At 38.5% G+C, this 25,233-nt stretch overlaps 1 protein-coding gene across 1 annotated transcript in view; it reads left to right on the top strand.

The window, feature by feature from the left end:
- Positions 1 to 20,638: 20,638 nt before the first annotated feature.
- The window catches only part of CACNA1D (calcium voltage-gated channel subunit alpha1 D), a 148,733-nt gene continuing 144,138 nt past the window's right edge, over positions 20,639 to 25,233 (top strand). The window contains exon 1 of the mRNA XM_087708217.1: positions 20,639 to 20,734. Within this exon, the coding sequence (XP_087564343.1) occupies positions 20,639 to 20,734 (96 nt within the window). The remainder of the gene's footprint in view (positions 20,735 to 25,233) is intronic.

Raw genomic sequence — 25,233 nt, 5'->3', positions numbered from 1 at the left:
AAGTTCCGTTACAGGTAATTCTTGTTTAGTGACTGTTTGTTTAGCAACTACTTAGAGTTAGAATGCCATTGAACAAACATTAGCTATAACTGGGCTTCAAAGTCACAGTTGTAGTGTATGCTTCAACTCCACCTGCTTCTCTTCCCCCCCCCCCTTCTCCCAGGCGGGCAGCTGCCTCAGCCAGGCATGCCTTGTCAGCAACAAGAGGAAGATGTCAAAGGGTCAGGTGGGGAATCAGGAATAGGTGGCAGTGGGACAGTGTAAGGAAGCCAAAAGGGCAGAGATTTTGAGGGGAGATTGGTGGGGGTGTTGGGAGTTATTAGGTCACAGCAGCAGGGCAAGGCAGAAGCATGGAGGCCAGCTTAAATATTCTCCTTGTTGCTGTTGCTGCTAATGTTTATCTGCAACTTGCTCTCCTAATTTCATTCCTTCCCTATCTGAGGTTTTGCCCATTACCCAGTCACAGCAGATGCATTAAGGGCAACCAATTCTTCTGTGAAATTGGGCAGCCATTCAAAACAATAATGCAGTATATCCTTGTCAGGTGTTCAAAACTTATCATTTCAGGGAACATGCATTTTCTGAACAGCAAATATAAAAATGGAATATCATTATTTTCCCCCTGTAGACCTCCCTGTCTAAATAGAGTGATCGAGGATGGAGGAGCTGGGGCAATAGCATGGATCTTCATTGACTTCAGAAACCTAATTCTTGAATAAAGCTAATGGTAATTTCTAATATAGAGATTTTTTTTATTTTGAGAATTGTATGGAAATTCTAATATAGAATTAAATATACTATAGAGAATTATAGGAATGTCTATGAGGTTGTTGTCAAGGAATGGAGTACATCAATTCCATATGTAAGTTTGTTTGGCATGAACACTACTTTCTCTTCTAATTAAATATATGAAAACTTAATTTCTTTTGTTTCAGTTACAATGTAAGGATAATCTAAAAGACTAATGAGTGATAGAATGTGGATTCACATACCATTTTAAACTGGTTTGTTTTAGTTATAACTAACCGATATCCTGGTGTTGCCCAGGTGTAGGGGGAAAATGTCCAGACCAAACGTAATTTCTAATATTGGATTTTCCCCTTTAACAGAGGAAACCCCCTTGTGGAGTACTGTGAAGCCATTACCATGGCAACTCCACTGCACTGTACAGTAGAAGCCAGTATGGCACAACAGGCTGTATCTTAACAGAACACACCGAGGGGTATTAGTGGTGTCTTACCCGCACAGTATTTTTCTCCAGAGAGTAAGTCATTTATTTACCAAGTTTGGTTGAAATTGCTCAAGGTGTTCCAGTATTATGCTGGAACACACACACACACACACACACACACACACACACACACACACAGAGCTCTCTCTCTATATATATACAGATTTGTTGAACATAACTTATTTTTGGTCTTGTTCACACATTATGCTAAGCCAGTGGTTCTCAACCTTCCCAATGCCTCGACCCTTTAATACAGTTCCTCATGTTCTGGTGACCCCCAACCATAAAATTGGTTTCTCGGTTCCTAAGACCATCGGAAATATGTGTTTTCCGATGGTCTTAGGCAACCCCTGTGAAAGGGTCGCTCGACCCCCAAGGGGGTCCCAACCCATAGGTTGAGAACCACTGTGCTAAGCTACCACATTTTTACAAACCCTTGTGGGAAGTTGCCCTTAACATGCCAAACCAAAATTGAATAAATCACTTAGGGGTTTACCCAGCCACAGACTTTATTATATAACCTCAAGTGATAATTGTGAAACATTCATTTAATAATGAAATTTCTTATATATTATTAATGATAATAACATCAGTACTAGATATTCTACTTTTATGATTTTTCAGTTCCTGGTTTATGGATTGAAATTGGTTTTTTCTGATTCTTGATGGAAAACCTATTTAACTTCTTGACATTTGTACAATCACTTTCTTTTTCTGAAGCAGAAAGCTGAGCTGCTTGCCATTAATAGATTAAGATTGGCTTTAATTGCTGGGAAGGACGGATGTTGGTAATGCAAGATTCTCTTCCCTAGGCGTCTTTCTTTCCCTACAAATCTGTGTTTTCAGCAATTGGCAATATAAAATGTATCCTTTTCATGTTTTCTATTCCCATTTTCCCATTTAGTGTAAACATTTTACCAAGACATACAAATTTGTTTGATTTGGTCCTTTGTGGTTTTTATTGTCAATTATTTATTCTACCTTCCCTGTCAAACACAGCTAATATAGACATAATATTCACACTCCTTATCACACACAGTCAAACATTTGATAATTATTGAATTCAATTCCCTGTTGCTCCCCTCCCCCCCAAGGTAGTTTGGATCAGAGTTTTTTCCATATTTAATTTGTTCTTGTGAGTACTAATTTTTCACTGAGGCAATTTATATTCAAATTAGATGATTACTTAAAGAATGCAAGCAGAGACATTTATATGGTGTTACATTTATTTAAGATTTAAATTGACCTCCCACATCTAGCAGCAGGAAGCCGTCTGGTAAGGGAAGTCCTAATGAAAAGTCTCCTCCCATGTAATTGCAATTTCTGGAGTGTTCTGCATTGGTGAACAACAACTGCTGCACCTCCTGAGAAAGAATATCCCCATTTCTATTGTTCCCTGTCTAAGGCTTTGAAAATAGAGAAGAGGCCTATGAAGAACATCTGAAATAACTGAGTGTGTTTCAGGGGTCGGCTACTGGGGGTTCACAGGGGTTCGGGAGAATTGCTACCTAAGATTCTGTGCAGTTCAGAGAACCCCCAAATCATACTCCTGGTGGCCCTGCCCTCCCCCTCTCAGGAGTCCCCACACAGCCTGTTTTGGATGCAGGTAAGTGCAGGAGCTTGGGAAGGCCGGAAACATTCCGGACTCCAGAGGGCCTCCGGAGCCTGGGGAGGCTATTTTTGCCCTCCCGGAGGCTTGAAGAAAGCCCCAGGACCCGGGGAGACCAAAACTCCCACCCCCCACTGTGGTGCAGGATGCCGACTAGGCCATGCCCACCATGGCCACAGCTACCCGGGCAGAGAACCTCTTGCTAAAATTTTTGAAGCCCACCCCTGGTATGTTTAGTGGAAAAGACAAGCTTAAGGGGAAAGATGAAAAGGACTTTCAGATAGAAGATTTTTCCACTTTCATAGAGTAGAACCTCAACCATCAACTGCAAATTGTTGCAAAGCAGATTTACCTAAAATCTGAATAGAGTGGAATGTAGTGAGGTGGGGTAAGTCAGAAAAGAGTATAATATAGTTTTTGATAATGAAAGAGATGTGGAAGGTATTATGTTTCTAGAGCTGAAAAGTAGGAGGTTTTTTCTTCATTTCTGGTATTTAAATAAAAGTTTGACAGCCTTTTCTTAAGATTTTATAGCTGTTTTGCAGTTATTGTGTATTGAGCAGGGAATAAAACCATTTCTTCTTGGGTCTAGTAATGTGTGGGAAGGATCCTGAAGTAAGTGTACATATAGGATCACAACTGAATATTAACTTAGAAGTATGTCTTCCATTCTTTACCAGCGATTTAATCACAGTTAAGTGTGCATACCGGCATATTAAGGAACAAGAAATTAGTAGAATTTATTTCCAAATAACTAGGCATAAGACTGAGTTGTAGGTCTTGTAAACAAGACTGAACAAATGAAAAGCTTCATCTGCTTTTTGGTATGGTGTAAAACTGATTCCATTTAAACTCTTTGTTAATCAGTAGACTCTCAGCGTTCACCTTTTCTCAGTTCCCTATTAATAGTAAAAAAAAAAAAGTTTAAAAAACAAGGCAAGACAAATTCATTCAGAAAACCAGATGGCTTCAGCTTTTTTGTGTGCTGGAATTGATATTTTTAGCTAAAGAGTAGAGCAAGATACAAGTAAACAATAGTTTAATGATGTCTCCTCTTTTCCTACAGAAAATTGGGCAAAATTAATAAGTACACATAGGAAAAATATTCAGTCAGTTTCTACTTTCCAGAAGCATCAGCATAGTACAATGATTATGTTCTATGTTCTATTCTTCATATATACATGTCCTGTTTGCGTATGTTAAGGTTTAAAATAGCATATATTATTCAATTTTTAATGCCGAATATACATGTGTTCTTCAAATTTTAAAGATAATGTCTAAATATGGACAGATAGTTATTACGAGTGTACAATTGATATTCAGTATAACCAGGGGTGAAATGCTACCAATTCGACCAAACCAGTACTAAAAAATGCTACAGGTTCGGGAATCAGTATTTCTGATGATCAGCTGTGACACATGATTTATATTAGCTAGAATCGTTGGATTTCCTGCTTTCTAGCTAATCTAAATCGTGTGGCACAGCAGATTCCCCCCCTCACTGTTCTACTTACCTTTCCAAATGCGCTCAGTAGCAGGCTCCGCCTGGACACCTGGCCATCATCAGACCCCATTTTGATGCTACGTGCATGCGCGGAAGGTCCTGCACATGCACGGAGGTGCTATGCGCCCTCACATTTGCGAACTGGTGGTGAGATAAGTTGATTTCACCCTTGAATATAACAGTAATAAAAGGCACCAAGCAAAGTACACTGAGTTGTTTTCATAATAATAAAAAATGTAAAAAGAAATATGAATTTTGGAGCTTTGTAACAGTCTCTGCTATGTTATAATTATTTTGAGTAAAAGTAGCATAGTGTAGCTTTTTAAACTCTGGTTTTTGGTGATATTCACTAGGCTTCTTAGTTTCTCTTCCTTATGTACTCTTACTTCCTTGTCAGGTCCTGTCCTGATGCCTCCCTGGTTTGTTCTCATAAATCTCCATTCTGTCTTATTAACTAAAGTGTGACCATGTTGTTTCAACCTTCTGACTCTTTTTTTCCAAGCATTCATATAAGAATGCATTTGCTGCAAATATATTCTAGTTTGTTTTTTAATAGGAATACAACTATGCCACAAGCATTGTAAACTTTGATTGAAGAGTCCTTACATATATTTTCATCATCTTTCCTAAGGCACCAGCAGTAGAAAAAATATACATACAGTATTAGTAATCTCCCCATTGGTATCACCTACCCTTTTAATCTTTTATAGCTGAGTATACTATTCTTCTCAATACAATACTTTTCCAGTAACTCCCTTCTCCTGCTCCTGTTGAATCGTTGTGCCAAACACTTATTAGCTCCTCCATTTCTCTTATGCTCTAGAACCATGATGGCGAACCTATGGTAGGCGTGCCACAGGTGGCATGCGGACCCATTTGTCAGGGCATGCGAAGCGTTGTGTACTGGCCAGCTGACTTCAGCCTAATTTTGAGGCCAGTTTTCACCTTCTAGAGGCTTCAGGAGCTCCCTGAAGCCGCTGGAGCACAGAAAATCGGCCCTACAAGCAAAAGTGATTTCCGGTTTGCTTGTAGGGCTGGTTTTAGCCCTCCGGAGCCTTCAGGGAAGCCTCCTGAAGGCCCCTGAAGGCTCCAGAGGGCTAAAACCAGCCCTACAAACAAACTCGAAGTCCATTCCCAAACGTCTGGTTTACTCGTAGGGCTGGTTTTTCGTGCTCTGGAGGCTTCAGGGAAGCTCTGAAGCCTTTGGAGGGCCTCCTGGGGGGTGGGGGAGGCTGTTTGCACCCTCCCCCCAGGCTCCTATAAAGCCTGCAGAGCCTGGGGTGGCCGAAAAAAGCACACTAAAAATGGGGGGGAGCGCTGGTCGTGCATGCATGCACACTGGGGTTGGCGCATAGCATTATAGGTGTGACATGCCTGGGTACAATCCCCCTGCACTCCCCCGCTTTTGGCACACGAGCCAAAAAATATTCGCCATCACTGCTGTAGAATACACACACACACACACACACACACACACACACACACACACACAAACTATATTTGCACTCTTTTCAGCAACCCTTGCCACTCAGTAAGGATCGGTCAATCACCCACAATTGTTAATCAGCAAACATTTAGTAGATAATATTTTTATCCCTTCCCATCGGACCGCACAATAAATACTGATTTTTGTAGTTACCTCTTCTCTCTTCCTCTCCTTCCCACCTAATAGAATTTTACAAACTTTTGTTATTACCATAAAATAATAATTAATCTAGGTACCTTCATCTTATTATAGCCAATTTTGTTCTTTAGGAAAAGCATTTCTTTTCATAACTCAGATCCTGTTTTGTATCTTTATGCAATTCCCCCCCCCCCCCTTGATATTTTATTTTATGAGGAGTATACATGTGATGTGCGATTAAGCTAACTGGCATCCAGAGAATAACAACTGACAGATGAGCAACCTAAACATACAAAACAGGAGGCACAATATTTTAGTAGTAAGGATAAATTTTAGGCCTGGTTTTAAAATATTTCCATTTTAGGAATTAATGTAAGCTTTTCTGCAGTTGTTTTATTAATAGGGAAAGAAGAAGAAGAAGAAAAGGAAAGTTTTATTTTGAACAATAAATTGTGGAAGACTGAATGTTCTTGAGAGGCCTATTTGACTTTATTACTTTGCTTTACTTTAAAAACAACATAAATTATTGATTTTAAAAATGTCCCAACATATATTTAGTTAACAATGTATCCTTTTACTAATGTAAACTAATGTAACTTCTTTATATACTGTAGTGTGTAATGTCCAGAACATTGTTTATTAAATGTAATTGACAAGTAAATAAAGAAGTTAGTTTTGCAAAGTAAACTCAATAATAAGAACTTCACAGTTCCTTCAGCAGCGTGATCAAATTGGTAATGCTCTTACCTTTTTGGGTAGTTTTGAGTGTTGACTTTTCCAAATATTTGCAATTCTTACTATTAACAGTTTTCAGATTTACTTCCCCACTCCTAAATAAATGTACAAAATATGTCTATCTTCCTTTTTGTTCTGATATTTATTGCAGCATTTTCTCTTAGGATAGGTGACTCAAGATTCAATAAAAGAAAAGGGGGTTTATTTCTATCCGAGCTACTTTGTATGATCTACAATGTTGTCTTTCATTTGTCAATCTCTTTTGCCTTTGGGATTGTGACCTAAGCAGCTGTAGTTCAGTTGTGTTCCTTCTTACTTCCCCCAAGAAAGCTGGAGAACGTGACAGGACTTCTTCACGAGGCTGTGCATTTTCAGAAGAATACTTTGAGGCAAATTCTATGAACCACACTTCCCTCCCCCCCTTTTATTTAAAAATGCTGCAGCTGAACAAAGGAACTCATTTCCTTTTTGTTTCTATCTACCACTTTCAGCATGATAGTTTCCCAATGGGTTTGGGCCAATACCTACTTGTTTCAGGAGTGGTTTTGACATGTTAATGTTGCTTCCATTTTTCAAAGAACTGGGCAAGGACTATAGATCTTAATCCTTGAACTGCCATTGCAGTTCCAACACTTGGGAAAATGATGTATCTGTTCTACATGAAGTGGAAATGGTCCCGTTCCTAACAGTTTTCCAATTAAAGCTAGTCTTTGTTTGAGACCTTCAATGATAGGAATCACATTTTTGTATTTGTAGATACAAATGTCAGGGAATAATATCATGTTATGAAAATAACCCTACTTTGGAATTGTTTTTAATCAACGGTGGGAAATCCATGGACTGCATGTTCTTTGCCAGCCAAATGCATTTGAGGTAGGCCAGATCAAGAAACAAGCATGGCAGGGATTTCAAGAATGCTGTTTATTGTAGTAAGGTAGAATAACAAAATATGCTTGCCCAAATCTTTCCTTGTTTCATTTATACTAAACAAAAGCCAGAAAGGATTACTTTGAGTTTCTTCTTCCTGCTTCTAGCTGTGCCTGGACTGTGTTCCCAAGTCCCTGCATCTAGGCTGTCTCAATTCCTTCATAACCATAACAATTTAACTATGAGGCAGCCAATGTTAGAGGAGGAGGAGATGTCTCCAAGAGGCAAGTTACTTTTATTTATTTCCTTAATCATGTCACCAAAATTCCCAAATAGAATACTGAACACCCATAATTTTATAATAAGATTTAAGTGAAGAATTATGGCTGATTGGAAACTTTTAGGGAAGTAGGCAGAGGTGGGATACAACCAGTTTAACAACCGGTTCATTGAACTGGTGCGAACCGGTAGAATCCCACCCTGGAAGTAGGGTAAAAATGGAAGTAATGTGTCTCTCAGAAGCTGGCTGTTCCCATTCCCACTATAATAATATCCAAAGGAAGAAAAAAAACCCATCTCCCGTCTTGCAGATCTGGGTAACACAATATTAATTGCGAAGGGGTAAGTTTTGGTTCCTGAGTTTTCAAAGATTGCACGTCCTTTTAATGAAAAGTGGATAACTTTTTTAAGTAAACGAGTAAGATATCATTGGTACTGATATTTTAGGCATTTCTGTACTTTTCTTTGTGTCTATTTTTTCAGGTAGTCATAAAACAATGGGAAGATAGTGATATGGAGTGGTTGAAACTTTGTGATGTGTATAAAGTAAAAAAGGAGAAACTATTTTCCCATTCCCACAATATTACAATCAAATCCTCCCCCCCACCCCCCATGAAATTGAATCTTGAAAGAATGAGAACAAATAAAATCCCCCCCCCCCACCCCTAGACAACACCTAATTAAACTTTGGAATCTGCTACAATGAGATGTGTTGTTGGCTGTCAGCTTGGCTGGCTTCAAAAAGGGTTGGACCAATTTATAGAAATCACGGGGATCAATAGCTATTAACCTTGATGATAGTATGATAGAAGGCCGTCTGCTGGGAAGCTAATAGTTTCCTTGTGCAGCAGTTGGCCCATGCAAGAACAGACTATTGGATTATATGGGCCAAGGAGGATTCAATTCAGCAGGGCACTGCTTATGTTCTTATGTTCTCAGGGAAGGAATAGGTATTAGACACAATTACTATTAGTAGCCCTCGGAGATATGATATATGACATCTTGTTAAATTGTTTTCAGTAACGAGAGACTTTCCTTTTGCTGCTGTACTTACAGCACACCTCACTTGGTTCTATAAAGAAAAAAATGAAATGACAATAATAGTGGTCATGGTGATTTATGATATCAGAAATTGGGAATTCAAAGGCCTACACTGCCAGTGCAATAAATTTTCCACCAAAGCATGCAATTTTTCATTGCGTGGTTTAGCAATGTGTGTAGTCTCATTTTTCCCCTTACATTTTAAATAAGAGATTATTAAATCTTGCATGTGTTGCGTATTTAGAAAAACAAGAAGGAATTGAAGTTAGAAGTCTATGCTTCTTCTGTCCACAGTGAAGTATTTTGTTTCATAAATATTATATTGTGTTGTACTGCTAAAGAGAGCAAGTGATCTATAATGGCTAAAATAAGCTATAATATGCTTACTCAAATTGGCCTCAAAACTGTATATGCTGATTCCAGGGAATCTCAGTCGTTTTCATCTAGCAGAGCTTGTCAAGGGTGGCATTCATGGGATTTGTTGGGACTTGGCCATCCTCATAGGTGGAATTTGTATGGGTCCTCAGTGACATTTCTGCTAATTTGTTTCTGCTTTGGAAGTTGTTGTGAATTTAGCTTTTCATTTGAAAGTCTGGCGTTCTGTGGAACATTTTTCCCCACTGGCAAAAATTCCTTTATCTTGAACCCTGGCATCATTTCCTTTCTTATACGAGGAAGTCACCATAACTCCATATGAGAATTTCACTTGTTTTTTGAATACTGTATTTTTCCATTGCAAAAGGATATGGCTTTAGTGGGTTTTCAACCCTTACCCCCAATACAAAGGGTTACACATTAGTGATTTGGTACCATTTTAAATTCTGCAACTCATCAGTTGGCAGGTGCACCACTTGGATTTCAGAGTTCCCAGCTTTTCATGATTAGCTAGCTGCAGTGCAGACAAATGCATGTCAAACTTCCTGAAGTCTTGAGGGGTAAAAATAAAGATGATGTGGAAGGGATCTATAAGTATAAGAATTATGAGAAGTAGGACTAGCATATTTGAAAACTACCAGTTGAATTTCCTATGACATTCAATTATATAATTTAATGTTGCATAGTAATGTCATAAAGTGACATCTGGGATGCATGGGAAGGCCAATCCTAACTTGAAATCATAATACAAATTATCCTTCTGAATTTGCCTTTTGATTTAGAAGTTCAACAGTGGCAATAGAAATTGCCACCCAGATACAGAAGATTACTTAACAGCTTCAATAATAAATATGTGAGGAAGGACAAATAAAATGCTTGTTTTCAGTCATTAAGATATGGAGTTTGATCCTCATCTGTCTTTTTAACAAGCTGGTTGTATTTGTGGTATTCTTTTAAGTCTACAAGTACCTCTGCACCAGAAATAATACAGAAGCCTCTACTTTTTCCCCTGTGAGTCTGAGGTTTATTTTGCAACTGCTTTGGAAAATATATCCTTTGTATTCTGGTATTTGATGGGTCAAAAATTTAGCTAAGTTTTAAAATACAAAAGATTTAACTGTTGGTGTTCTGTATAACAACAACAACAACAACAGTAATAATAGACAAAAAAGCCTGGATAGTTGAAATTGCAGTTTCTGGAGACAGCAAACTAGAAAAAGAACTGAAGGAAAAAAATCATAAAATACAAAGACCTGTAAATAGAAATAGAATGATTGTGAGAAAAGAAAGCAAAAATAGTACCAATAGTAAAAGGAAGCTTGAGTACACTTCCAAAATTCCTGAAGGATTGAACACCATTGGCAATGACAAAATCACCATTAGTCAATTGAAAAAATCAGCTTTACTTGGAACAGCTTACATCCTGCAATCATACCTTTAATACTATTAAACAACTACATCTGCTTATCCCGTGTCCTTCGGAAGAACTCAGTAGGTAGACAAAGATCTGACTGACTGTGTACCAACCATAATAATTTTTCTGCAATATGTAGAGATAATTAAAAACTATGTTCCCTCATTTGTTGAGGGGAGGCATACCTCCTGCAAGCTGTGTGGTATCAAGACAGGAATTCGGCCAGAAAATGGTCAGATCCATCCATTCACCCTGACTCTATCCTGAATTAAGAGATTACAGGGTAATAAAAGGAATTTATATATGAAAGTATGTGTCTGAAGCCACGTCTTGTTTTATTTTTGTTTTATTTGTAATATATAATGTGTTTCATATTACAATCATGTACTTTATCTTTCTGAACTAATACTATCCAGTCCTTTGCCCACAATACTAGCTCTACAACAAAAACTCTGTAATTGAGAGCAGAGAATTTTATACAAAGTTGGAAAAGCAAATACATGTTTTCACCAACCACTTAAAAACTGGGAGGGCAGAGCTAATTGTAATCTCCTTAAGCAGCGGAGTCCTTTCCTCAGTCCAAACCGACACACTCTTTTTTTTCAAGAGGGCCTTCCCTGCTGATCTGAGTGAAAGAGCCAGGTTTATAATTTGTCTTTCCAAAAGCTATCCCTATCAGTAGTAGTATAAGCCAGAGAAGTAGTTCTAAAGCTCTCCTAAAAGTCAAACCATGCCATTTAGTGTGGATTACTTCCTGGTACTTTATTTAAAAATCAATTCCTCCCTTAATTTGCCTTAATTTGCCTATTAATTGCATAGCTATTTAATTCTAAATACTTTCATCACATTTACTACTTGATGGAAACAGTTGTTAGAATGTCACTACTTTTCATTGCAGGCCCAATTGTTATGCTTCAGTTTCCAGCTGGAAGCTTTCAGTGAAGAATAAAAGATACTCAAGGCAAAAGTCAACCTTTCATTTCTGTTATGATGCCATCTTTTTCATACTGTGATGAATATTTAAAATACAAGTAAAATTCAGCCTTCAACTTATCTTCATATCTTCATTAAAAAAGAAGCAAAGAGAAACAAAGCAGCAATCATTTTTAACATATATTGTTGCTTTTTCAGAAAATGCTGTCAGAAGATACTACTGATTGCAAAAAGAAAGCTTAATTAAGAAAAAGGCAAACATAATCACAACTCACTCTACGTAGTTTGAATTCACTCTGCATAACATTTAACTAACTCTTTAGGGAAATTCTGATAATCCTAACATATAGCAGATATATTTATGTGGATTAATAGCAATAAAAAGTACACAATATACAATATAAATCAAAATTCTTTGTTTAAACATATTTATAATGTTTATAATATGTCACAATATGTGATGAATAGTGACATTTTTTGCCTTTGTGGAGCTGGGGTGGGCGTGGCCTGTGTGTGAGACACATCCGGCCCAGAGGCCATCAGTTTGACAGGCCTTCTATCAATCTTGACAATGCTATCAATCTTGGCAACTTTAAAATTTATAAACCAATTCCCAGAATTCCCATGGAAGCATTGCTAACTAGAGAATCCTGGGAGTTGAAGTTCACACTTCTTAAAGGTGCTAGTTGAGAAACACTGTTCCAACTCATTAGTTCCCAGAAGAAAAACTTTATATTATTGATTGCTAGTAGAACTCAGCAAAAAGTCCAGTCAGATCTGACACAGTACTCCAGGCGCAATCTGATTAACATAGGTAGAACTATCATTTCTTTTGATCTTTGTACTTTATATCTGTGTCTATAGATTTAATTAACACTTTGGCAGTTGCAGCACACTAATGGTTTGGGTTTAATCTTTGGTGCACCAGGATGCCCAGATTCATCTTACAAGTACCTATCCTATACCTGCATTTTGGCTTTTCGTACAGAACTTTTACATTTCATGCAACTGAATAGAACTTTTACATTTCGTGCAACTTTCATGCAATTGTGTTTAATAGGCCCCAATATTTAAGTCTAAATTTTAAACTTAAAAAATAACACTCTCAAAAGCTAGTGTTACCTGCAGTTTTGATGGCGGCACCTGGATTGGCTGCACCTGCATCGGCTCTCAAAGATGAAAGGTTTTTGGAGGGATTTAGAGGATATAGGCCTCATGATAGGAAAGGTGGTTTAATGTGTTTGAGCAAGGTAGTGGGACTAAGTTAAGATATGACCGACAATCTTTGCTGGCATGGCAAGTTTTTAGCTGTTTCGGACCTGTTGATGAGGCCTTTAAAAGTTGCTCTAAGTCTTATCCATTCTCTAAATCACACATAAAAAACATTGAAAAGCACCGGACCTTGGACATCCTTGAGTTCCCCACTGGATAAATCATTCCATGGATGGCATACAGTAGAGCCATTAAGGACCATGAGCTAGATCAGTGGTAGTCAACTGGTCCCTACCGCCCACTAGTGGTCGTTCCAGCTTTCATGGTGGGCGGTAGGGATTTGCTGTAACTCTGCTTTATAAATTTTATAAAGTAAAGTTACTTTCCTACTTTATAAATCACCATTACTGTGGAACCGGTGGGTGGTTAGAAAATTTTACTACTAACAGAAATACAAAAGTGGGCGGTAGGTATAAAAAGATTGACTACCCCTGAGCTAGATGAATTGTCTAACCAATTTTCAATCTATCTGGTAGTAGAATAATCCTCTACCCATTATTCTATTTTGTTAAGAATGAGTCTATGGTCAAACACCTTCATAAATTCTGAATGGAATATATTACACCCCAGACATTTTAAAATAGGAACTAAGGACATGCTATGTATAAAATAAGGTTAAAATAAAGAAGCATGCTTTCAATTTTCAAAATGTTAAACTAATTATATGCCATAGTGATTGTGGCTTGGCCATGGCACTAGAAATGATTTTTTTACTGGGCCTTAAGTGTGGCTTGTATTATAGCACAGTTTGGGTCACCAATTTAAGAAGAAAACTATGTATGGTCTTCATGCCATTCTTTTTCTTTGTTAAAAATGAAACTGGCTTTCCTTAGTTAGATCCTCTATGAGATATTAAGATAGGCAGGCTAGCAGGTCCATCGTTTGGAGATGCTCAACCAAGCCTGCTCAAAATGAGAATGCAAAAGCACCTGCTAGCTGTGAATGTCTTGTTGCATATATCACAACATGAACAACAACAAATTTATTATCTCGTATAGGCAAGGGAGCTGTATGTCTAAGGGAAAGATAGACAGCTGTGAATGTCACAAACTAGCGCATGACAATAAATCTTTGGAATTGTTGCCCATACACTAAATGGGCCAGATAAGCAGGTCTCAAATCATCTAGGCAAACCTCAACATTGTTTTCATTTTGTTATTTCACATCTTTTACAAACGATCAAGTAAATCAAATCCTCTGAGAGTAAGCCTGGTGGCATATCTGGTGTTGCATGATCAATTCCCTAAGTGTCATCCCTTAGAGCCTTTAGGCAGAGTAGATACCAAACTCTGTGCTTTGTACCACATTATTTATGGCTAAATCTTGGTCTAAAGAGACTCACTTAATTTGATTGTGCCACATCCTCAATGTCCTGTAATAAGAGATAAGAGGAGGGATTTGACCAAGTGACTTCATAATATTCTATATTTAAAATCTTGTTTAAAAAGGTATAATCCAGTGAATTATTTTATCTGTAAAATGTACTACTTACACATTTATGTATAGCACATTTCTAGAATCATAGAATTGTGAAGCTGGAATGAAAAACAAAATGTTAAAAAGTTACAATATTTTTGTAGTTACTTACAAAGCACATCTAAATTATATTAAAGTAACCAAAATATCATTACAATCCCAAGGCGTGACACAACCTTTGAGCACCCCTAATGTTTGGAGATTAAAAGTTGAAAAATTTGACACATCCTATCAAAGGATTATCTTCCATCCTCTGCACTGTACGAGAAGTTCAATTAAACCATAGATAGGAATTGGCTGTTTACACTTTTGTTAAAAACCTTCAGAGATGGAGAAGCCACAATCCCAAAAGTTAGGCTGTTTCCACTGTTGTACCGATGTAGCTATCAGAAAAAAACAAACCTTTATTTTAAAATGAAGTTTAGATAGTTGCACGTTTTCCAAACTTGTTCATAGAATCCATGTGTGGTCTCACCAGTGCAGAGTACAGGGGAATAAGGACTTCACATATCTTTGAAGGACTGCTTCTTCTAATGCAGCCCAAACACAGCTCACTTATTTGGTTGTTGTCAGTGCTGCAGCCTAGTCATTTTCTGATAAAGGACTTCCACACCATGAATCCCACATCTTGTATAACCGCCTTATGTTTTTCCTCCCTAGATGTAATATGTTACATTTCTCCCTGCAAAGGAACATCTTGTTCCATTCAGCCCCATCTTCCACCCTGTCCAGATTAAACTATAGTCTCATACTATCATCCTGGGTGTTGTTCAACCCTCCCAATTTTATTGAGTCTCCAAATTTAATAAGCACATTCGCTCACATCGTCTAGACCTTGATAAAAAGTTTTAATAATACTGCCCCCCCCCAAGTCAGATTCATGCAGGATTCCACTGGTTACTGATTAAAGTAGATTCATTTCCACTCACTCTGTGAGTCAGTCAGCCAGTTCTGGGCCACTTAAATGTGATGCCATTCCAACCACATTGTCAGCTGCACTAGGTAGACCAGACTAGGAAATCAATGCCACACCAAGGCTAAAGCTACTTTTATTGAGACTAATTATAGTAACAGAATCTTGGCAATTTCATGATGCTGTACATTTCCCTCCTTTTTATGGTTCAGTGAATTAGGGAGGCATCTTCCCGAGCCACTTCCGAATGTTATCTCATACTGTTTCACTTCAAAAATGCTTCAGCCCCTTTTTGGCTAGGCTTCAGTTCCTGTATATCTCAAGGTCAGCTTCCTTACTCTTCACAGACATTTCAACAGTTTTACAGTGAGAATGTCATGTGAAAGCCTTGTTAAAGGTTTTGCTGAAATTGAGGTAAATTATGTCCACAGCATTTCCCTTGTCTGCTAAAGTAGTTATTTTGTCAAAGAAGGAGATGAAGTTTGTTTCATATGACCTATTTTTGAAAAAGCTATGTTGAGCAATTGGAGAATTCTCTACAAAATGCTCACAAAAAGCTTTAAGATGTTTGTTGCCACATCATCTTGCAAAGTGTTGATGTTAAGATCACTGGGCAATAACTACTGGAATCCTTGTAATTTTTCTTTCTTGACATTTCCTCTGGTATCTCTTCAGCTCTCCAAGACTCTTCTGAGGGAACTAAGTAAGTTCCTGAGGGCTCTTTCACCATTCCTTCAGTATTCTGGAGTGTATTTCATCAGGATCTAGGAGCTTGGAGGAGAGCCAATTTGGTCTAGTGGTTAAGGCACCAGGCTAGAAACCAGGAGTCTGTGCGTTCTAGTCCCTCCTTAAGCATGAAAGCTGGCTGGGTGACTTTGGAGCAGTCAGTTTCTCTCAGTCCAACTCACTTCAGAGGGTTGTTGTTGTGAGGAAAATAGGAGAAGGAAGGAGTACTAGATACATTGACTGCCTTGAGTTATTAATAAAACAATTAAAATGGGAGATAAATAAATAAGCCAACATATTCTTTATCACGTTCTTCCTGATCTGCACCCTCCATTGTTGCCTTGTTTTCTAGTCTTTAAAATGCAAAGTGTATCAAGGTAAATTGAGGTACAGAGAGAGGAATTGAATTTCTCTGGTTTTTCTTCTTCTTGGTCATCTGTCATTTCTCCATTTGGAATTAATAATGTAACATCCATCTCCTTTATTTTTCTTTTGTTGTTAATATCTTTGAAGAAACTGTTCTTTCTAGATTTCCCCTTTCTTAGTAGCTTTACCTTATTTTCCACCTTTGTCTCCCTGATCTCATTCTTACATGACTGTGTGGACGTTTTGTAGAATTAGTTGATTGTTGGATCCCTCTTACAATCTTTCTTTAGTCTGAATGCCTTTCCAAATTGTCTGTTCATCTACATTGGCTCCTTCAGATGTCTCCCAGTTTTCTTTCTCATTGGTATAGTAAGGTCCATACGGTGTTATCTTAATTTTTCTTTCAACAATATCCAGCTAGTTATATTCCGTTTGCTTTTGGTTTTTCTGCCCACAGCATATTTCTCTTAGTTTGTAAAATTGGGCATTGTAAAATTTTGGTCTTTTTAACCAAGCTTTTGTAAACAAGTTACTTCTAGTACTTGATTCCCTACTCCAAAGAATTTTACTGAATGGCACCGTGAAGGCAACAGCAGTGGGTTAGAGTAAGATCCTGATTTGAAAGTAGCGAGTAAACACTGTGCTTTGCTGCCTATAAAATTCAGTATATGGAATTACAGGAGTGGAGCTTTTTAAAATCTTTAAATCTAACCTCTCTCTCAATATAAAAATCCAAATTAAAGCATCTTCAGTTGATGACCACTGATATTTCCTGCTCCCAATGATTTCTCAAAGTTAAGTAAGATCAAGAAGGAAGAACTACACAGATTTGAGCGAGGTAATTTTAGCATCTATTTGAAATCTGGAAAGTATAATAGGAATTGCCTACAATGAGCTAACTAAAGAAATTTCTTTGAATGTTTTAAAATGCTTATTCCTAGGGGTTGTTTTTTTTTTTTACTTGTGATAAATTGCTGTTCATGAGATAAGTTATCACCTGACTTGCCCATTATCTTTTGATCGTTTGTGCCTATGTTCCCTTCATTTCCCAGCCTCCCCATAAACTGTCATATATGCGAAGCCTCTTCTTGAAGTCATTTCGTGAAGAACCATTTTGCCTCTGGTTATTGGTTCCAATCAAATTGCTTTTGTTGAATAAAGTGTAAAAGCAGTTTGTAATTTACATAGTAACATATAGCAGTAAAATTATCCAAAACAAGAGAAAAAGTATTTAGAATACAATAGAATAACAGTTGGAGGGACCTTGGAGGTCTTCTAGTCCAACCCCCTGCTTAGTCAGGAAACACTATGCCATTTCAGACAAATGATTATTCAATCTTTTCTTTAAAATTTCCATTGTTGGAGCATTTATAACTTCTGGAGCGAAGTTGTTCCATTGATTAATTGTTCTGTCAGGAAATTTCTCCTTAGTTCTAGGTTGCTTCTCTCATTGATTAGTTTCCACCCATAAGCCTACCCTATTTTCTAAAGGAAGACGCACAATATTCCCATAGAATGGAATGATGAACCTGCAGATGGACAAGATGGATTATGAAATGTCCAAAACACAGTGGTCTGATTTAAAAGCGCATTTTTAAATCCTAATTATAAAACCTTCCTCTGAGTTATTTCATTTGTAATTTGTTTTGTAGCATGAGAAAGTTTTGTTACCATTTCCTTCATTATAATCTTGATTTGTCTCATAAAGATGCTTCATATCTCAGAGGATTTTCCTAGCTTCATTTATGGATTTTCAAAATTAGTATTCTGTGCATACAACTGATTGGTATTTTTTTAAAAGACAAATTAGAACTGCTCTAAGATGGCTATACAGCAAATATACGTAGGAGAGGAAAGACTTGCAAGCTACGCATATTTTATTTCAAAACCATTTGTAAAGACATCTTAGCATACTTCCAGTGCTTATTTCATGTAGTAACAGCTTTGCATATTTTCACTGACAATTTTGGAAATACATAGATAAATGATGATTAATATATACCATCTGTCTGGGAAACAAAGATTTCTGAGAATTTAGTTTCTGCTAAGCTGATTTGCTTGTAAGAGGGAACCAAACTCAGTCCTCTGCTATGAAAATGAAGTTCTAATATCTTCTGACAGTTTTTTGACGTTGGCATTACAACACTTTCTCTATGGAATTAGTAACGTATGCTGGTCTATGATCAAAATAAAGATTTGATTTGATTTGGTTAGGTTAGGTTAGATTAATAACATTCTTGGATTGGTACAAGAAATTAACCATGGTATGTTTTAAAAAAACAAGTACTGTTTTTCCCCCCATGATCTTTTCTGGTAAATTTAAATATTTGTTCAAGATCTCTTAGGATACTGCTTGCTCCTGTTGTGGACAATTTTTTTTTCATAACCCCAGAAAATGCTTTATATTTTTAACTAAATGTTAATTTTTTCAAAAAACTGGTTGGTATAGTTGTGTCCATGCATATTTGTGTCATTTATTGTAGCTGCATCTTCAGAGAAGATGCAAAAAGTACCCTTTGAAGCTACCATAAACACAAGTATTTGTAACAATACCATAAACATAAGACATTTGTAACAATATACATTGTTCACATTGGTGAAAGAATGTGGTAGAAAGAAAATATAACAGGACAACAAAATATTAATGAACTAGAAAATTTATTGGACCTAGTTCCTTTAAGGCTTTAAAAGTTTTTGCCAATAGTTTAAATTTTGTCTGAAAAGTAATTGACAGTGGATGTATGCCTTATAATTAGTTGCTTTCTCAAGTATAAGGGCCATACTGAAACATGACCAATAGATAGAATTTTTGTTAGTGTTTGATAGAGTCAAACAACAAACCTCCTTTGTTTTCCTTAACTTATTTTTTTATGCTTCATTTTATACTTTTAAATACAATGTGTTTGTTATATCAGCAACCAAGAGTTCCAATAACTACTGCTTTGAAACATCACCATTCTCATAACCCTGTTCTCTGAACTCACATTCTGGCAATTCACTTGCATTTAGTGCTATGCTGGAAATGGCTCATTAATTTTTTTGGGAATTTTGTGAGCTGCTTGACAGGAGAGGAGCTTCCATGCTTATTATGCCAATTAGTTGTTCTGCAGCTAGTAGTGCCACACAACAGCAGTTCTTAAAGATTTAGCAGTACTCTGCTTGCATGCCTCAATTTTTGTCCCTGTCTGGTGTTCTTTTGGTCTTCTTACTACTAATCCATGGATCTGGCTATCATTATGTGCTTTGCATTCAAGCTTTAGTAAGCAAGATACAAATTGGGTATTCTAGCTGCAATCGTATGCTTCAATCTAAGGGTGGATTACTTTGCTAGACTTTCAGAGGCTGCCTTAATCTGCCAGAACAGCCAAAAAACATGATTTATTTCATGCTTCTAAGTCTGGATAATGTGAAACATGCATGCATGCATGCATGCAACTTCATCTACAAAACTTCTCGTAGACATTTCATAGCAGACAAGCATGTTGACTTCCTCAATTTTCACTAATTCTTCTTGCAATGAATATTTTAGAATAGGAAATAGTTCTGTTAGATCACTGTGTGCCAATAGAAATATGAAACAAATATACATCTTGTTTGTGATTATCAAATCCACTGGTCTAGTCACTATCTGGTAGAAGATTTGTCAAATTTCCTCCATCATTCTTTGAGTTAGTCACTGTTTCATAGTGCCAGATTAAAGAGCTAGTGAGTCCTCCAAGTCATGTCAACAATGATGTTCAAAAGTGTATTAATATAAGAATAAAATTTGTAAGTTATGGAACCTGATATTATTTGGGACAGCCGTTAAAGTTTTGCTGGAGCACAAAAAATCTATCTGGGCAGCAAGATAGGTAATATGCCAACATAGCCTTTGTTTTGACCAATAAGAAATAAGACATCCTTTCTGGGCTTTTCTGGAGCCACTTCAGGGTTGGTTCTAATTAATCTTTTGATTGTGGGGTGGAATAAACTGAGTTTTAAAAAATCTCAGAAGTTAGTAAATCAATTCTCACTTCAAGGAGAGAAGCAACTAGAACAGAGGAGAAATTTCCTGACAGTTAGAACAATGAATCAGTGGAACAGCTTGCCTCCAGAAGTTGTGAATGCCCCAACATTGGAAGTCTTTAAGAAGATGTTGGATAGCCATTTGTCTGAAATGGTATAGGATTTCCTGCCTAGGCAGGGGGTTGAACTAGAAGACCTCCAAGGTCCCTTCCAACTCTGCTATTGTATTGTGTTGTATTACTTCTGTTCTTATCTTAGCAAAAGGACAATGAAGTCACCAGGAATCAAGTTTAACTTGAGACCTTATCTCTTTAATCGTAAAAAAGTATTACCATCAACAGCTGAAGAAACAGTAGTAGGAAAAGTGAATTTTGGCTTCTCCACTAATACTTTATCTGCCTCCACCATTATACTTCTACCCATTGGCTTTGTAGAGTCTGCCCTCTAAGGATTTCTTCTCATTCATCTCTCTAGAGAAGGACAAAATAAACAAGAACAAAATAACAAAGCAAGAGTAACCCCAAATCAAAACAAATGAAAGCCTAACCACGGCCCCAATCTGGTCTAATATTCTCAGTGCTTTAATATATGGAACAAATAATTTCTTCACTGATTTTTGCATTACTAAAAATATTAGGAAAATGTTAGCTTTTTTTTAAAGGGAATGAAACACATACAGTTTAAGTACTAATGAGACTTAATTTTTTAAAATGGGGTTGTGATTAGGCGTCTTTTTTTTTTTTTGAACCAATGACTTATGGACTGGTTATGCAACATAACTCAATCAGTAAAAATATATTCATATTCACAGGACATGTCAAATATAGTTTTACTCCTGCTTCTTTTTTGGTTATTTAATGTAATTTATCAGTGGTTCCCTAGGGACGAGACCCATGTAGGGCAGTTTTTCCATGGACTGGCCGCAGGGGTGGTTTTCTGGGGGTACGCCCTGGTACGCGCATACCCGTTGGTCAAATTTAGCATGTCTTCCGGTACCAGTTCTTCTGGAGGCTGTGTACCAGAATGCTCCCTCCCATTCCCTGCAACCTTGCTCACTCCCCCCACCTGCCCAGTTGCTGCTTGCTTTCCTCACCTGTCTGCACCAGGCTTGCCCTGCCAACCGCTGCCTCGTTGCCAATAGGGGGTGGAAAATCTGTGCAGAGGGAGGAAAATGCATGCGTTCCCCAACCCCTCCATTGGAAATGAGGTGGCTGTCAGAGAGGAGAAGGCAGCACACGCCATGTGGGCTTGCGCAGCAGCTGAAGAAGGAACAGGAGACCAGGATTTGGCTGTTACACAAGCCCACGGGTGCACTCTTCTCTCTGACAGCCGCCTGGTTAAAAAACCATCCCCTGCCACATTTTTCCCTGGGGGACTCTGCAGAACATCCCAAGACTGATGCCACCATATCTGCTCTCTTTGGGAACAGATCCTCCTCAGAAGGACAAGGCCTCCGTGGTCTCCCTCGCATTCTTCGACTTTCTGCCGTGGCCCCACACCGTGGAAAACATAGGCCCGTGCACACCTGCACAATTACAGCCTGGAGCAGGACCAAAGTCTCTCTCCCAACTGGCCCTTCCTCCCTTGGAGGGTTTCAGAGGGAAGCTTCTGCAGAAGCCCGGGCAAGTGAGAACAAGTTCCCACTGTTACAAAGTCTCTGAGGCTGTAATTGTATGGGTGCACATGCACACGTATGCTTTCCATGGCATGGAGCCACAGCGAGGCTCTGCACAGCCGGTGATGACTCCAGAGTCCATCCGGAAAGACGAGGAATGCCCCGTGGATGGGCTTCAGAGTCATCGCCGGCCATGCAGAGCCTCGCCATGGCTCCATGCCATGGAAAACATAGGTGCGCACATGCACCCTGTACAATTACAGCCTCAGAGACTTCATAACAATGAGAACTTGTTCTCACTCTCCTGGATTTCTGCAGAAGCTTCCCTCTGAAGCCCTCCGAGGGAGGAAGGCCAGTAGGGAGAGGGGCTTTGGTCCTGCTCTGGGCTGTAATTGTGCAGGGTGTGCTATGTTTTCCATGATGTGGGGCTGCGGCTGGAAGATGAGGAATGTGAGGGGGACCACAGAGGCCTCATCCTTCTGAAGAGGACCTGTCCCCGAAGAGGGCAGATGTGGTGGCATCGGTCTTGGGATGTTCTGCAGAGTCCCCCAGGGAAAAACGCTGCTGCCAGATACTTTTAACCATATATTTTGATCCTATGACTGCAGAATCCAGGTCAGTTGTTGAGTGTTTCAAATGTGATTGGAACACTCAACAAGGTGACCACAATATATATGTGTGTGTGTGTGTGTGTGTGTGTGTGTGTGTGTGTGTCTATGTGTGTGTGTGAGAGAGAGAGACAGACAGACAGACAGAGGCACAGAGAGAGAGACAGAGATAGAGACAGAGAGGGAGGGAATTAGAGAGAGACGGACAGACACACAGAGAGAGACACAGAGAGAGAGACGGAGAGTGGGAGGGAGGGAGGAAAGGAGGGAGAGACAGACAGAGAAAGCCCCACACACAGAGTGAGTGATTAAGTGACTGAGTGAGAGACAGACACACATAGAGAAAGAGACAGAGAGAGGGAGAGAGACAGAGACAGAAAGAAAGAAAGAAAGAAAGAAAGAAAGAAAGAAAGAAAGAAAGAAAGAAAGAAAGAAAGAAAGAAAGAAAAAAAAAGAGAACATGTCTACAATTGAGCCCAAAATTTTGGTTGCTAAGCAAGAGCATAGTTAAGTAAGTTTCACCACATTTTCCAAGTTGCCACGCCCACCCAGTCACATGACCACTGAGCCACTCCCACAAAACAGGCCACACCTACAGAATAAGTTCTAAAAATCTTTGAAACCCACCACTGAGACTGGGTATGTGTGGTTTCATGCACTGCTTATATCCCACACATGCGCAGATAGGGCTGTAGCATAAGAATAGCATTTAGACTTATATATCGCTTTACAGTGCTTTATAGCCCTCTCTAAGCGGTTTACAAAGTCAACATATTGCCCCCAACAATCTGGATCTTCATTTTACTCACCTTGGAAGGATGGAGGTCTGAGTCAACCTGGTGAGATTCGAACTGCTAAATTGCAGGCAGCCGGCAATTGGCAGAAGTAGCCTACAGTACTGCACTCTAACCACTGCGCCACCAAGGCTCCAACACTGGAAGTTTTTAAGAAGAGATTGGATAAACATTTGTCTGAAATGGTATAAGGTTTCCTGACTAAGCGGGGGGTTGAACTAGAAGGCCTCCAAGGAACTTTCCAATGCTGTTATTCTATTCTAAATACTTTTTTTCTTTTATTTTTCGGATCATTTTACTGCTATATGTTACTATGTAACTTACAAACTGCGTTTACATTTTATACAGCAAAAGCAATTTTATGGGAACCAATAACCCAGAGACATAGTGGTTCTCCTTCATAAATGGCTTTTTATTGCTTGCCCAGCCTGATTCCTGGTGGGCTGTGGATCAGTGCCAATATACGGCCCAGGGGTTGGGGATCTCTATATTACATGAGTGAAACCACCTTAGTGAAATCCTGTGGGAACCAAGAAAATGATAAATTCAATAGCCATGTTCAACATTTTGTTTAAACACAGCCATTATTTAAAGCTTGATATTTGATGTCAGTTTACACAAGCAAGAAAACCAGCTGATTATTCCTTGTAAGGCTTTCACCACTGTTGTAATATTAGTACCTCTCTTCTACTTTTGTTTGTAACTCATGGCCATTTAAACAGTGTAACTGACTAAGCGAACGAAATACACTTCCATCAGTAGTGGGATTCAGCCAGTTTGCACCTATTCGGGAGAACCGGTTGTTAACTTTCTAAGCAGTTCGGAGAACTGGTTGTTGAAAGAAATCTTATTCCCCCCCCCACACACACACACTTTACAGGGCTAATCCTGTAAGAAAAACAGGAGGGAAACATTTTTGTGTTGTTTCTACCTTAAATCTTTATTGCCTTGCTTACAGAAACTGCCTTTCTGGTTAACCCTTATTACATTGTAACAGCTAAGGCAAATCGCCCATCGACCTGAGTGATGTTGAGTTGGCCACGCCCACACAGTCACATGACCACTGAGCCACACCCACCAAGTTGGTCATTAGGGCAGAAAACCGTTTGTTAAATTTTTGAATCCCACCACTGACTTCCATATTATATTTTCTACTTCCTAAGAAACTGAGAAGTAAATACATGGTCAGCTGAAGTTTGAGAATGGAAAAGTGGGAGAGGGGGGAGGTAAATTCTTGATACAGGTAGCCCTCCAGTTACAATGACAACTGGTGAATGTAAGAATTTCCATTGCTAAGCAAGGGGGCTGTTAAGAGAGTCTCATCTGATTTCAAGACTTTTTTTTACCATGGTTAGTAAGTGAATCATATGGTCATTAAGTGAATCGGACATCCTCCATTGTCTTTGCTTGTCAGAATCCAGCTGGGAAAATCACAAATGATGATTAGATGACTCTGGAACACTGCAACTGTCGTAAACACATGCCAGTTGCCAAGTGCCTGAATTTTGATCATGTGACCATGGGGAAGTGCCATAAGAGCAAAAACCAATTGCAAGCCACTTTTTTCAATGCCTTTTTTTTTGGGAGGGTGGGGGAACCATTGCAAAATTAATGGTGGTAAATAGAGGACTGCCTGTAATTGGAAAATACACCAGTCATAAATTCTACTAAGATTCATTGTTGCAAACAGAAATACTGCTTTTTTCCAGCTTGGGTTACGCTCTAGCAGGTCTGAAATTGCCAAACAGACAACAATGTAAGAAGTATGATATTGATTCTGAAGCCTGGAAAGAGCCAATTTGAATAGTCCAAGTCACTATAAGAAAGTGAGTTGGCAGAAAGCCAA

This window comes from Thamnophis sirtalis, unplaced genomic scaffold, assembly GCF_051295495.1.
Source record: "Thamnophis sirtalis isolate CommonGarterSnake01/CBP01778 unplaced genomic scaffold, rThaSir2_p1.2 scaffold_3, whole genome shotgun sequence".
Taxonomy (NCBI): domain Eukaryota; kingdom Metazoa; phylum Chordata; class Lepidosauria; order Squamata; family Natricidae; genus Thamnophis; species Thamnophis sirtalis.
The sequence above is the reverse complement of the archived record's forward strand: the minus strand, read 5'-3'. Positions and strand labels throughout refer to the sequence as shown.